An 11269-nucleotide genomic window follows, 5' to 3' on the forward strand; every position below is an offset into this window, starting at 1 on the left:
ACATCGCGTGGCTTTTTTCTTTACCGTCGGGATCCACACGCAACAACTGACCAAGCAATGCACTTCTGCCGTTCCCTTGCCCTCCCCGATTCCAGCCCCATTCTTGGGGCTACCCAGAGCCATGTAAAAAGCAAAGTATCCTGCGCACACTATATCAGGGCATGTCTACATTTGACATTAGACTCGTCATATGAATAGTGCTGCAATTGTTCCGAGCCCGCTTTTGGATGAGCGTCTTATCCTCGTCATTTGACTCCCCCAAAACGCTACATGCTCGACGGAGTAGGGGGAGGCGGGTGGGTTGGCGCTGTACGTAGACATGACCCGGGATGGACTATTGCTGGCGCTGCTCTTGACGCAGGGCGCTGCTTCGTGGAGCGCGCGCGTGGAGACCTGAGGACAAAAGAAAAAGGTGGAATAGAGTGGCATGGCCAGCAATAGTGGGTATCCGCTGTGCGCTGGGCCAGATCCCGGCTCTCCTAACAATACCCACAAAGCGCAGGGGCGTTGTCCAAAACAAGAAGGAACCAGGTATGCTTGCCCAGGTTTCCCCCTGCCGTTCACAAAAATGCGAACATCACTTTTATTTTCGGCCAGCACCCTCAGGAAATAGGCCACCAAAGTTTTTGTTAATAAAAACGCGACCAAGCTCGCGCCATCCATCCCTCCCAGCTACTGCAATTATAATTTTTCTCCTTTTTCTTTTCTGTCAATAGCCATCACCCTTCACAAAAAGGCGCTTCTTGTGGACCACTCCCCTTTTCCTCTTCATACTCTTTTATTCTCTGTATCATTCTTTTAATATCCCTCTTATTTCCCTAGACGCACAAACACATATAGGCTCTTTTCAGACGTGAGCTTGCTGGACTAGTGGTTATTGTTACACAGTCCCAAACTAGAAAGCAAACCGAGGCCCAGTCGTCACCCAGCACACGACGAATTTCGCACCTGGCCGCTCCCTACCAGAACCCCCCGCTTCTGCTTGCCATCGGCCGCGTGTATTGTTGGCCGCAGCGAGGTACGCATCCCGGCTTCCCCGTTACTCGGCTATATTGGCGTACAAAACATCCCCTCTAACCCCCGTTGTTCGCAGTTGCTTTTATGTAGAGAAAACGATCGCCCAGGGGAACGCACAAACAACAGAATCGGAACTAGCATGAAGGAGACCCGCCCTTCGCCGTTCAAATACGACATTCGTGTTACAGGCGATCTGTATGTCGACAAAGACGACCATGCCACCTCTACAAAGGTGTCTGTGAAGGTAACGTACATGTGCTTTAACTTTGCGCTCCACTGGCAGCTGTACTATTTCAAACGCCGACCGTCCTACTATACGTTGCCAGATGCACATCAGAGATGTCTACTTGCACCTCGCTCGCCCCTGTTGACTTTCACGGGAATTTTTGTGCGTACCTGAGAGGATCCACTGTGCATAGGCTGCCTTCTTTCAGATGGAACCTGCCCAAGCCTTACCCTTCCCTTCCCTGAGGCTTGCCCAGAAAGCGACCGTTGCAGCAGAGCCTTTCTTTATGTGGCAGACAGACTAGCGAGCTTGGACGAGCCTTGGTGCAGGAACCAGTATATTGAGACCGACATGCATCTGGCGCATGTATAGTGCGTTCTGACTGGCACTCATGGGCCAGAATTTAACGTTGCAAATCGCCTGCGAACAGTGAACAATCTTTTGCATGCCACAAGGATTGACTTTTTCGAATAGCCGTGTTGCGCTTGGCTCCATCATGTCAATGTCGCCGTTCTATTCGCACCAGAGAAAAGATAGACCCGGGGCGGCCAATATGCGAGTGGACCCCTACTATTGCTTGTCTTGTATGCCACCCTCGCCATCATCCCCCAAAACGTCGTCCCACATTTTCCTGGTTATGTTGTCTTTATGGTCAGCAACATAAGCTGTCGATCCATGTAGGCGGGGCCGTGATTTTCAGTCCCGCTGCAGCTCTCTGCGCACCCACTATAGCTATGACCGATACACATTGGTGTAGAGCGTCTGGCGTTCGCAGTTGCACTGAGAGCAGCAGCGATCTGTCGCAAAATGGCTCACTGGATTCATGGTCGCAGCACCTTCCTCGCTGCCTGTGGTCTCCAAAGCCCACACGCTGTTGCATAATTGGATGCTCAGCACGCAGTAAAAATATGCCGCAGATGCGGCCTGACTGTACTGCCAAATACTAAAAGGACAGCGGCTACCGCTATTCCAACCCTGGGCTGTTGGGCCATAATGAATGCCAACTGTAGATTCGTGGGAATGAAGATGGAGATGTTGTTGTCGAGCAGGACGACGCGCGGAGTCTCTCTTCGCCGACGCCTAGCGAGGAGGAGGACGGTGTTGTAGCCCGGAAGCCGCAGTTTACGCATACGCAGGGCAAGGACGGCGTTTTGCAGCTGCACATCAAGGCGCTGCCGATGAAAAAGATCAGCAAGCAAAAGCCGGCGCTGCTGCCTGCTCCAACGGAGTCCATATCTGGCGGCGGCGGAAGCATTACTGTCGAATCCCCGAGCCCATCCCCCACCAGGCTCAAGGCAGCGAGCTCGTTTGGTGGTTTCTCGCAACAGCAGCAGCAGCAGCCGCAGCCCAGCCGGGCTACTACGCGCCTGAGCGAGTACAGCCGGGTACGTGCGTTCTCAGTCGACCCGAGCATTGTGGAAATTACGCCGGCGTTCGAAGGTGATACAGAAAGCGAGCGCACTGACAGTGTGATGGATTCATCGATGCCGGTGCTGGTGGGTGGTGGAGCACGGTTCCGTCCGCGCAGCTCCACCTTCAGCGCCGTGACGACCGAGGACAAATGCACGATGACGACTTTCCGCGGCTACCCGGAAGAGCTGGCTCGTGCAGCCAGCAGCACCCCCACCGGCAGAGCGTCGGTTGCGCAGTCCGTGAGCAGGGCATCAACATTCTCTGCCCCTTTGAACGAGAGGTCACCAAGCCCTGCACTATCAACAGCCTCATCTGTGCTGCGTGGTGGCGGCGGCGGCGGTGCTGCAACTCCCCAGAGTGAACCGCGGCGGTCTGGGACCGACCACGATGTTTTCTCTGCATTCAACGGACCGCCTGTGGCGCCACCTGAGGGCCAGGTTGGCAGCTCGGCAAGACCGCGATCTATGTCACGCCAGCCACTGCGTCCGCGCACGTCGGCCAAGGACAAGATCAACTACCGCGAGCGCGCCGAAGCGCTCCTGACCCAGTATTTTCCGCCAGAGGTGCTGGCAAAGTACCTCGATGAGCTGCGGCGGCGACACCGGTTCATGGGACCAGGCGGCATTCCGGCAAGCGAGCTGGCGCAGTACCTAGACGACACGACGTCGGATGCGGAGCTGAAGGAGCAGCTGCGGGCGAGCTTTGAGGAGCTTGTGCGGGCCCCAGCATCTGGCAACTCGTCAGACTACGAGCAATCGGCAACCAGCAGCCAGCGCAACTACTTGAGCATCCGTGATACCGAGCTTATTGACGCGCTGGACCGCACAAGCATGAGCCCCGCACCAAAGAGTGAGCGCTCGTGTGCGCCATCGAGCATCCTGGTCGGCGGCGGTATGTCCATGGATATGACGGATGCGAGTGAGACTGCATCGTCGCATGATCAGAGGCACTACGATACTATTCGGACTGAGGGTGTCAGTGTTGCAGCGTCGGTGAAACCTGTCGAGAGTGAGAAGGGGAGTCCTGCGCTCAAGCCGCTCCAGACACGACCAGAGTCTGCCAAGTCGATGAAATCAGTGAAGTCGGTGAAATCAGCTCTATCTGTGAAGTCGGCAAAATCGGCTCTATCTGTGAAATCGACAAAATCGGCTCTGTCCACCCGTGAGCCACAGCAGGAGGAGATGCCGGTGATGCTGGCATCGTCGCGTGCTAGCCCAGAGCCTGTACTGGCTCCAGAGCCTATTCAGACCAAGCCGGAACCGTCCAGCGAGGCACCGCGGTCCCAAAAGCCGACACAGCAACCTCACCAGCAGCCACGCCAGCAGCCACGCCAGCAAACTGGCAATGGCCCATCGTCTCCACGCCCAGGACCGCCACCGCGCCAGGCAGGCCCGCCACCGCGCCAGTCTGGACCGCCACCGCGCCAGTCTGGACCGCCGCCAGGCAGAAACCAACCACCACCTGACAGTGACAAGTTCTGGGAAGAGCCCGAAAAATTCAAGCTGCGCAAGCCAAACATGACGCAGGCTTTTACGGTCCTCAAGTCGCAGCCCATCTTTGTGCGCAACATGCCGAGTGCCAGCTTTGACTTCAAGTCGCCGTTCAGCGGTCGCTACAATGCACCCATGTCGCCTGAACCGGAACCGGAGCCCAGCCGCGGCAAATTCAACGAGCGGCACCCAGCCGAGGCCAAGGTTGCCAAGGCAGTCAGCGAGCTGGAGGAAGTGCTCCGGCGCACTGAGGCTGCCACCCGCCAAAAGATCGAGGAGGATTTGCAGAGTTCGTCAGGATACGCGTCGTCGCACCATCGGCACAGCAGCCCGGCACCCTCACGCAAGTCACGGTATAGCCATGCCATGTCCGATGAGGGCATCGTCAACGACAACGAGTCAGTGATCTCCCATGATTCGCTGGTCGGGGGCGGTGCAAGCGTAGCTGCTGGGTCGGCACGGTCTGCTAGTGTCATGACCCGTGTGTCTGCACTTAGCAACAAGGGCAATGACAAGCAGTCTGAGGCTGGCAGTCGGTACAATGGAACAAACACCACTGTCCGCACTGAGGAGCTGCTCCGCAAGGGTATGGACTATGAGGACCATGCGATGGAGGATGAGGAAGATGAGGCAGTGGTTCCAGTGGAGCCTGTGGTGCGGAATGACTCGGCAGTTAGCCTGCCGATGAACCTGGATGACATGCCGCCGGAGCTTGCTTCCGTGATCCGGCGCACAGGTGGTCTCGACAACACGAAGCTGCGCCGCACAGCGACACCTGCCAGCGACCGCAACAGCAACACCCCGCTGCCTGAGGATGACCGCCAGTCCACCAGATCAGCGGCCTCGGCGACCAGCAAGGCGATGCCGAACCAGAGCCTGACTGAGCTCGACATTGTGATGGGCCGCACGGGCCAGGCAAGCCGTAGCAGCATCGTTAGTTCGCAGGCCAGCGTCCTGCGCGGTGGTAGCGGTAGCACCCCGGTGGTCCCCAACGACAGCGAAGGCGAGCTATCAGCTGTAATGCGCCGCACACAGGCGGTCTCACCAGCGCCTAGCACTGCACGCGGCAGCGCCAAGTCGCCGGTTGTGGCCAACGAAAGCGACGACGAGTTGGCTGCAGTCATGCGTCGCACGCACGGATTTGCACCGCCCGCCAGCAGCTACGAGCCGTCGGTTGTGTCTAGTCGCGACCTGGAGTCACGCGTTAGTGAGCGCAAGTCACCAGTACCCTCGGAAGGCAGTAGCTTGAAACCTGATTACGGATACCCGGCGAGGAACCGCACACCGTCGGCTGCTTCCACCCATGCCCCGCGTCAGCAGCAATCACCATCTCGGAGCCCGGCTGCGTCGCCGGTGCCGTCGGCTGCTTCGCCTCGGTCAGTCCATAGTGGCTACGCATCGTCCCCGCTGCGTGGCCCCGTGTACCAGCCGTCTGAGCGCAGTGTTAGGTCGCCTGGGTATCAGCCATCGGAGCACGGTGTCCCGCCTCCGATGCAGCAAGGCCGTGCTGTGCCAGTTACACCCGATATCGACCCCAGCGAGTACCAGCGGGAGAGCGATTATCAGGACGCAGAGTACCCCGAGGATGGGTCGCAGGCACGGTCGCCTAGCCCGCAGTTCCCGAAGCCGCCGACGCCTATTTTCGGGCGGTTCCCGTCGCCACCGCCCTACATCAAGAACCGCGGCAAGACCCAGCAGCAGATGGAGAACGAGGAGGAGGAACGCCGGCAGCAAGAGATGGAGCAGCAAGAGATGGAGCAGCAAGAGATGGAGCAGCAGTACCAGAATGGCCCACCGCCTGCCCAGCAGCAGAGCAGGCCGCAGTCGTACTATGCTCCTAGCAGGGCATCGAGCCATGCGCAATCACAGCCGCGCCGCAGCTCGGTCGCTGGATCGGTGGCAGCATCTGTGGCACCCAGCCGGCAGGGCAAACCAACGCAGGGGTCAGAGTTTGGCAGCCAGAGCACACTGATGTCGGCCAACGTGCGTGACGATTTCCAGCTGCCCAAAGTCATCGAGGAGGACATTGACTCGCTGGCATCCTACCCGAGCTCGAACCGTGGCACCAGCCCCAACTTGGTTGGTGGTGGGCGGGGCAGCAACCCGAACGAGCCATCCACCCTGCGCGGGGGTGGAGGCATTAGAGCCGTGATGAGCCAGAGCGATATGGATATCCTGCGGCATGGCCCGCCTGCACGCCCTCTGTCGACGGCCTCGCATGGCGGCAAGGCGCACTCGTGTGATGGTGGGTGCTGTGGCGTGTGCGGTAAGGGTGTGACCGACACAGATGCTGTGGTGCGTCCACTAGTGATGCACGCCAGCTGCCTCAAGTGCGAGGCATGCGGATGCGCACTGACCACGTCGTCATTCCACGCAATCGAGGGGCATGTGTATTGCGAGCAGCACTTTGAAAAGTTCTTCCCGTCAGCAAAGATGCAGGGCAAGGGCGTGGCCATTCCACCCAGTGCGCTGTCAGACGAGAAGTACCGCGACATGAACCGGCTCATCATGGAGTCGTTCACATCTGTCGATGACTTTTTGCAGCACATGCGCATGCAGCGCAAGGCCAATGGCGAGGCCAGCAACGGCGAGCTGGCGCTGTGCAAGGCCGACCCAGCCCAGGTGGCACGGGCTGGCGATATCGACCTGGACCGCCAGACGCACTTTGAGCGCGAGCATGTGACATCGCCATCCGGAACTCCATACATCCGCGAGCGCGTGATCGACAAGAAGACCAAGACCAAGGTCCTGGAGAAGCGCTATCCCGTGGCTGCCAACTCTAGCGAGGCTAGGAATGCCACACCACAGCAGTCGACGCTGATGGGTGGTGGTGGTCGGCCACAGGTGGTACCGTCGCGCGTAGAGGCTGCACGGCCACGCGCTGAGTCGTCAGCGTCGCGACCTGAGTCGTCGCTACTGAACGACACCATGGATGTCAATGGCTGGGATCAGCCTGTTTGCCCCGTGTGTTCCCGTGTCGTCTATGTCTATGACCGCGTCACACACGAGGGCTACGGCTACCACAAGGCATGCATGCGATGCCGCCAATGCTCGCAGGTGGTGCCGTCGGCTACAGCAGTTCGCATCAAGGGAGCAATTTACTGCAAAAAGCATGGCGGAGAGCTGATGCGGCGCCGCAGCATCCTTATGCGCAAGAAGAGCACTATGGGCAGGCGCACGCGAAACCCGCGTCGTCGTGGCGGTGTCTCGCGTGAACGCTTTAGCACTGATGACACGCCTGCTGTGCCAGCACTGCCGCCGATGCCGATGATGGCCAAGACCAGCAGTGACTTGCCTGTGCCGCAGATGCCCGCGGCCAAGGAGCAGCCGAAGCGTGTGTCGACTGCCCTGCGCAACTTCCTGGAAGCTGCTGCCGAGCAGATCGAGAACCAGTCGCTGATGCCTGTGACGCCGGAGCCCGACGCCAAGCATGTACTTCCGGAGGTTGATGCCCATGCTATGAAGCGCCAGGAGCCTGAACCGCGGCCTCTGCCTGTGCCCAAATCACGCCCGCACAATGTGCGCACTGGCGGCAACACGCAGCAGCCGTCATACATCCCGATGCCGCCCATGCAGCAGAAGCCAATGGCGCCATCCAGCCCGCGCTCGCCGCTGTCGCCCACTGCGGGGCAGCTGCGCTCGAACAGCGTGTTTTCAGGATCGCACGAGTCGACGTACGATGCCGATGTCGTCAACGCACTGCGCCAGGAGGCCCAGCGCCAGATCAATACCAGCTCGTCTAACATGGGTCTGTCGTCGGGCAAGCCACCCAATGTGCCGCGTATGCTGACACCCCGTGGGCCATCACTTGCTGACAACTTGCAAAAATATGGTGGCCGGTCGGGCAGGGTCAGCGTTTCGTCGCAGTTTGACCCCTTTGTCGCCAGCCAGGACCTGCTCCACCGCGGCGTGCAACCGACGAGCCCACGGGCAGGTGCCCACCCGCCAATGGACTTTGCACCAAACAAGCAGCTAGATAACCTGGAGCGCAGGTTCCGGAATGCAAACTTCCGTCCTCCCTGGTCCGTCAAGCCGCAGTCAGCGTTCAACTAAAAATATTATGACAGTATGTGGCCAGCCCTTTTTCTATGTCACCTTCTGCAATCATTACTTTTACTTTTTTCCCCTATTAAAAGATTTTACAGTCCAAAATGTCTGACCGCCCACTAGAACCTTTTTAATTAGTGGAGAAATGCAAGCTCTTTTGAACCTCAACGAGTATGCGTGGCTCGCTCTGCAAACTCTTAACAAACAGCACCCTCTTTTGGTCGATGGGTTCAGATCCTAAGGTGACAAATATATGTCTTCAAAGCACTCGAAACATTGGGCCCAGAACCTTAGTTCTATCAAAGTACCATTCATGTCAGTTCGCATTTTGTAGATGCAGTAGTGTAATAAACAAATCACCCAACTTCCACATCCCCGGCATTCAAGCTTAGAACCATGGGCTTAAGTCGGTGGTGGCGATAGCAAACTGTTTGCATAGCCCGCAATCGGGCTCATTGGCCTCGAGAGTGGTTAAAAAAGGAACCATTGGCTTGCTGGCCAGCATATATCCTAAATATAAAAATAGCCCTTCCTGCGTCATCAGGCTTTTTCTAATACCTCACCCTCTTCCACACATTCCGATATCTCCACAACCCCCTCCTGTACATTCCGTTACTTAATCTTTGTGGCTGTAAACCGTGGCATGCCTCGGTGCGGGGCTTGACTCGGTGATGTGCGTCAGCGGCCATTTGATGGATATGTCTGGTTACGCAAGAATCACCTACTCTGGGCAGTGGGATGAAACCCCATTTTTACTCCGCAACCTTCCGTTATAAACATCGTTATACTATACCTGCACGCGGGTTGCATTGGGCTCTCTTCGTGAGCACATACCTCCTACTATGCCAGACAGGCAAGACTCTTGCATGGCTTTGCTACTGACTCTGCTCCTGATGGGTCTGGTGTCACCCAGACTGCAAGCGCCATAAGTTTGGTATGAATATATCCTGTTTACCAACACGCGAATGTCTTTTGAGTGGGCATATACTTTATCATTGTCAGTAAATAAAAGGAAACACGAAGAGGAGAAATAGGTGTTGAGGCGAGTAAAAGCATAATGATCATCCAGCTCTGTACATGACTTGAACCGATTTAAACCTATAGGCTTGTTTAAGATGGGAGGTTGTATGGCCACTTTAATCGCCGGTAGTAAGCGAATACATGTTTGTCCAACATATAATCTGGCTGGTATTTGCGGATCATGAATATGCCGATACGATATATTGTACGGTAGTCAGGTAGGCTGCTTATAGACTGAAAACCAGCTATTTTGGCGCCGTTCTATTATTCGCTAGAGTTTAAGTTTATACTTGTTAACCTAGGGGATGAGTGGTTGTCAGTTTGGGCCATTGTGAATATGCGCTTCGGCCTTGCCCATCGTGGTGAAGGGGGACTCCGGATCCCGGATGTCGACAACCGGTGTCATAACTGACGAGAGGGCAATACTATGATATAGAGTAGATATAAATGACGCTCAACAAACACCGGATTAATTCCAGTGGGTATATGGGTAAGTATATGCATAATAATGTGTGCACGCACATTTGAGCTTATATGGACTTGTTTCCAGGATCCACAACAAAAAATGGTGATGGCAATCGGAATCAAATGAGAATGATATATCATAGGTTTATAGATATTTTAATTTTGACAAAGTCAGCAAGTTGAGCGGTTTCTGTCTCGAAAACAGAGCCTCAAATCCGCAATGGTCCAGTGGCTAGGATCCGACGCTCTCACCGTCGTGGCCGGGGTTCGATTCCCCGTTGCGGAATTTTTGCCTTTTGCAGCTGTTACCAGAGATCCAGCGGTCGTTTTCACTATTCGATCTTTTTCCCTTGATATTGAGGCCATTTAACGATTTATCTAGTAAAAATATCTGAATATTACTCAGAAGAATCTGCAAATTTTATAATAAATACAGGATGTGTCCAATTTTGCAAGCAAAGCACTGTAATCAATGTAATTCGTGCCATATTAATTCAGTGCATCGCCACAAATGTTCGAGCATTCTGAAGATATACCTAGAATTAAGTGGTGCATAAAGCCGCACGATGCATATTATTACCAGGTATGTTCCACATTGCGTATTCGAAAGACCCAACTTTCTGCATAACCATCAGCGATAACTGCATCATCATGCCCTGCCCCTGGTTCAGCGGCTGGTTGCGTGACTTCGCGTTTCTTGCAAATGACCTCATGCATGGTATCGCAGTCTCTGGGTCCTTGGCCAGCAACGATGTAGTCAGGCTAAACACCCGCATAAATCGCTCGTTTTGGTGCAGGTCCTCATGATACTTGTGCACAACCATTTACACATCACCTCTAGAGTCGAAAATGCCAACACAGCAAGGATGCATTCTGCATATCGCACATTTACCGCAACAAGGGCCAATCACATTTTCTTTTTTGGCCACTTTGAATATGCTTGCTGTATATCTAGTAGTGGTTTCCACCTACATAGCCCATGTCATCTTGCTCCATTGAAACAGGGAAAGAAATTAGTCCATCTGAGATCTCTGGGATGTTGCAAGATGAAATAGGCTATCTGTACAATGACTGGACCGATTCTCACTATGCCCATCGAAACATGCAGTATATTCAAATGCAAAATATTGAAAAACATCAGCCGCAGCGATTGACGTGCTGAATTTTTATGCTCCTCTGGTCCGTACACAAAGTAGCGCCATCAGAAATTGTCCACTGTCTCAAATGGGGCCTTGAAGTGTTTAATTATATCTTGAATCGAAGAAGTAACAACATAGTCGCTTTCAATTGTACAGCACGTTTTGCTCCAGCGCTTGCAGATCTCTAGTCACCACTGCCTCCCAGTCTCCTGTTCGCCCTCAGTAATCTAAATGCAGTACCAACCCGTTTGCATGTCCAGCAGAGTGAAAGTGAAAGACTTGCCAAACTTGCCAAACACACACAGACTCCTGCGCTAGGTATTGCTCAGCGTACAGCCCGGAACTCCGTTCTCGGGTCAGGCGGAACTCTTTCGAGTACCCCTTCGCCGAGCCGCCTCTTGAGCAGCCTGCCCCCTAAAACTACCCTATACCCGCGTATCTCTGAGCTCATC

At 55.2% G+C, this 11269-nt stretch overlaps 1 protein-coding gene and 1 non-coding gene across 2 annotated transcripts; both read left to right on the forward strand.

The window, feature by feature from the left end:
- The first annotated feature begins 865 nt into the window (after positions 1-865).
- DL89DRAFT_164854 (uncharacterized protein) lies at positions 866-7037 on the forward strand. The gene is made up of 5 exons (XM_040883718.1): positions 866-1018; positions 1108-1261; positions 2254-5490; positions 5773-6553; positions 6681-7037. Exons 2-5 carry the CDS (start codon positions 1157-1159, stop codon positions 6827-6829), a joined length of 4272 nt encoding a protein of 1423 aa, XP_040743383.1. The 5' UTR covers positions 866-1018; positions 1108-1156; the 3' UTR covers positions 6830-7037.
- Positions 7038-9892: 2855 nt separating this feature from the next.
- Positions 9893-9964, forward strand: DL89DRAFT_t82. The gene has a single exon. It is a non-coding gene; the product is annotated as a tRNA-Glu (tRNA).
- The last annotated feature ends 1305 nt before the right edge of the window (positions 9965-11269 follow it).

The sequence above is a fragment of the Linderina pennispora genome (assembly GCF_002104995.1).
Source record: "Linderina pennispora strain ATCC 12442 chromosome Unknown DL89scaffold_7, whole genome shotgun sequence".
Lineage (NCBI taxonomy): Eukaryota > Fungi > Kickxellomycota > Kickxellomycetes > Kickxellales > Kickxellaceae > Linderina > Linderina pennispora.

Coding starts and splice junctions, on each gene's coding strand:
- DL89DRAFT_164854 (XM_040883718.1), top strand. CDS start 1,157: ATGAAGGAGACCCGCCCTTCGCCGTTCAAATACGACATTCGTGTTACA. Junction 1,262..2,253: donor CTACAAAGGTGTCTGTGAAG/GTAACGTACATG, acceptor TGCCAACTGTAG/ATTCGTGGGAATGAAGATGG. Junction 5,491..5,772: donor CACCATCTCGGAGCCCGGCT/GCGTCGCCGGTG, acceptor CAGTTCCCGAAG/CCGCCGACGCCTATTTTCGG.